The following is a 2,208-nucleotide window of genomic DNA, read 5'->3' as shown; positions in this document are numbered from 1 at the left end:
TACCAGATATCAATATAAAAATTGATATATGATCAATAAGTCGAACTAAATATTCTGCACGTTCATTTTTCCATGTAGTAGTATGGTATGTAGAACTTACACCAAAGAGAATAAGCTGCGATATAAGGTAAATTAAAATAGCTTTGTTTCCTCTAATCAGTGTCCATGTTAAAATGTACAATATTGATTTAGATATTGTAAGGTAAAAAGCAGCAAGATGTATTTTTCCTCTAAAGTACGGTTTCTTTTCTTCCATAGAAAGGGTAATAATTGAAAGGTAAACAATAAAAATTTTGCGTCATAATATGTGTTGATATTTAAAAAAAATAACATTGTAATAAAATTGATTGTTATCTAAAAACATTTTACAAATTCTTTGCTATGTAGGTTTATGTATTACATTATTTTCTATATAAAAACTAGCTTACGTCACCTGTTTAAAACGGAATTACAATACGATGTATGCTTCCTTTTATTTTAATTGTATATAATGTCCTTAGTCGTGCGTATGTATTATTTAAAATTAAAAAATTAAACTTTCTTAATCAGAATTAAAATATGCAACAGCATATATTTTTCAAATTGGATAATTAAATAAACAAACTATAGGAAAATGTCTAAAATATAAAGGTGTACATAATATGTTCAACTTTGAGAAATTGTTATTTCTTATAAAAAATATGTCACAAAACTTTGTAAGAAAAAAGGCTTAAAAATAAATAAATACTCAGATTCAGACTTTATATATATATTGACTAGCTTGCGCTATCCCGTTGAAAATAATATACAAATATTATGTGTCTTTGTGTATGTACTAATTTTATTATTTTTAATTACAAATTGCCCTTTTTATTATAAAGGAAAATTTGCTATAGATACCTTGTATAAGATTAATATAACTAAATAAAAGCAAAGATAAATGCACAAAAACACCGTTTCGTGCTTAGAGGAATAAACTCTTAAATGGTGCTACTCGTTCTTAATACAAAATAATAGGAATTTTACAAATTTTTAAAAAAGAAGAGTCAAAAAATAAAAAATGTTTAGATTCAAGCTTTTTATATATATTGATTAAATAAGGTACAAGATCCTATAAAAACATACACATACCAAGTAAAAATTTGTCGTGCAAATTCTGCTTTCTCACACCCTCAGAATGAAAAAACAAAACACAAAAACCAAAAATGTTAACGCCTGAACAGATATGGAAAAATACATCAATGATTCCAGCCTTAAAAAAAGAAAACACAAACAGAAAAAATTCTTAACCGTTTGACTTCTCGAATATAAAATCAAGATTAAATGTTTTTTTGGCAAAACATGTAGAATAATTAAACACACGTTATAATGATTTGCAAAAGTCTAAGGAATACTTTTTCGAAACAGAATTAAAAAAAATTGCTATTTCATATTCCGGATTTCAGTACACTGGAACTAGTAAAAGCAACTAGAATATGTGAAGTACCTGTATATTTACGATAATTTACCACTTAGTATTTTTGACAGTCCAGATGTAGATAAAAACCTAAAAATTATTACACTATTTTTTATATTTTACAAAAACTTAATACTGCTCGCCAATACCGCAGCGATTCAATGAGAAAGTTCGGCTGATAATTTCATACAAAATATTTGACATGGTTTCAAAGACTAGAAGAACCAAAATTAATAACAACCAATTATGAAAGGGGAGATTTTTTATTTTTTGACTATGATGAAATATGGAGTTATTATATGAAAAAAATAGATTTTACAATTGAGTAAAAATATTTAGAATGCACAGAACTATAAAATGTTATTATTTTTTTAACTTGAAATTTTTCTTATGTTTGTGTAATTTTCTATGTCTCTTTTTTGCTACTGAATTATTTTCTTCAGTAAGCTCTTCTACAAACTTATCAAATAAAATCGTGTTGATCTTGTCAGTTTTTGTTGCTTGCCCTTCAGTTTTCGAGTTTTTATATAAATTTACATCTCGTAAACTTGCTAGCTTTTTAGATTTCTTTTTTACTGATATTATTTTTTTTTTATAATTATCGACAATATATTGTCTTTTTTCTAACTCTCTAATGTTGAAATAAAACATTTCTTCAAATAACTCTTCAATACTGCTTTTTTCAAAGTGATATAATATTAATCGATAAAAATTTTGTAATGTCTCAATAACTTTATCCATATTTTTACAACAAGACCCAACATCTATTATTG

General features: G+C 25.2%; 2 protein-coding genes and 1 pseudogene across 2 annotated transcripts; 1 reads left to right on the top strand and 2 right to left on the bottom strand.

Annotated features, from left to right (window-relative positions):
* Nucleotides 1-256, bottom strand: AAJ76_2980001953 (hemolysin iii-like integral membrane protein; the record flags this gene model as incomplete). The annotated part of the gene is made up of 1 exon (XM_024474987.1): nucleotides 1-256. A coding segment is annotated over one exon (256 nt), but the record flags the coding sequence as incomplete, so codon positions are not given.
* Nucleotides 257-1,160: 904 nt separating this feature from the next.
* AAJ76_2980001048 (hypothetical protein) lies at nucleotides 1,161-1,791 on the top strand (annotated as a pseudogene).
* Nucleotides 1,792-1,798: 7 nt separating this feature from the next.
* AAJ76_2980003 (hypothetical protein) lies at nucleotides 1,799-2,208 on the bottom strand (the record flags this gene model as incomplete). Its single annotated transcript, XM_024474988.1, has 1 exon — nucleotides 1,799-2,208. A coding segment is annotated over one exon (410 nt), but the record flags the coding sequence as incomplete, so codon positions are not given.

This window comes from Vairimorpha ceranae (assembly GCF_000988165.1).
Source record: "Vairimorpha ceranae strain PA08 1199 chromosome Unknown NODE_298, whole genome shotgun sequence".
In the NCBI taxonomy this organism is placed as follows: Eukaryota; Fungi; Microsporidia; family Nosematidae; genus Vairimorpha; species Vairimorpha ceranae.
Note: the sequence above shows the minus strand (reverse complement) of the source record. Positions and strands in the feature narration are given on the sequence as shown.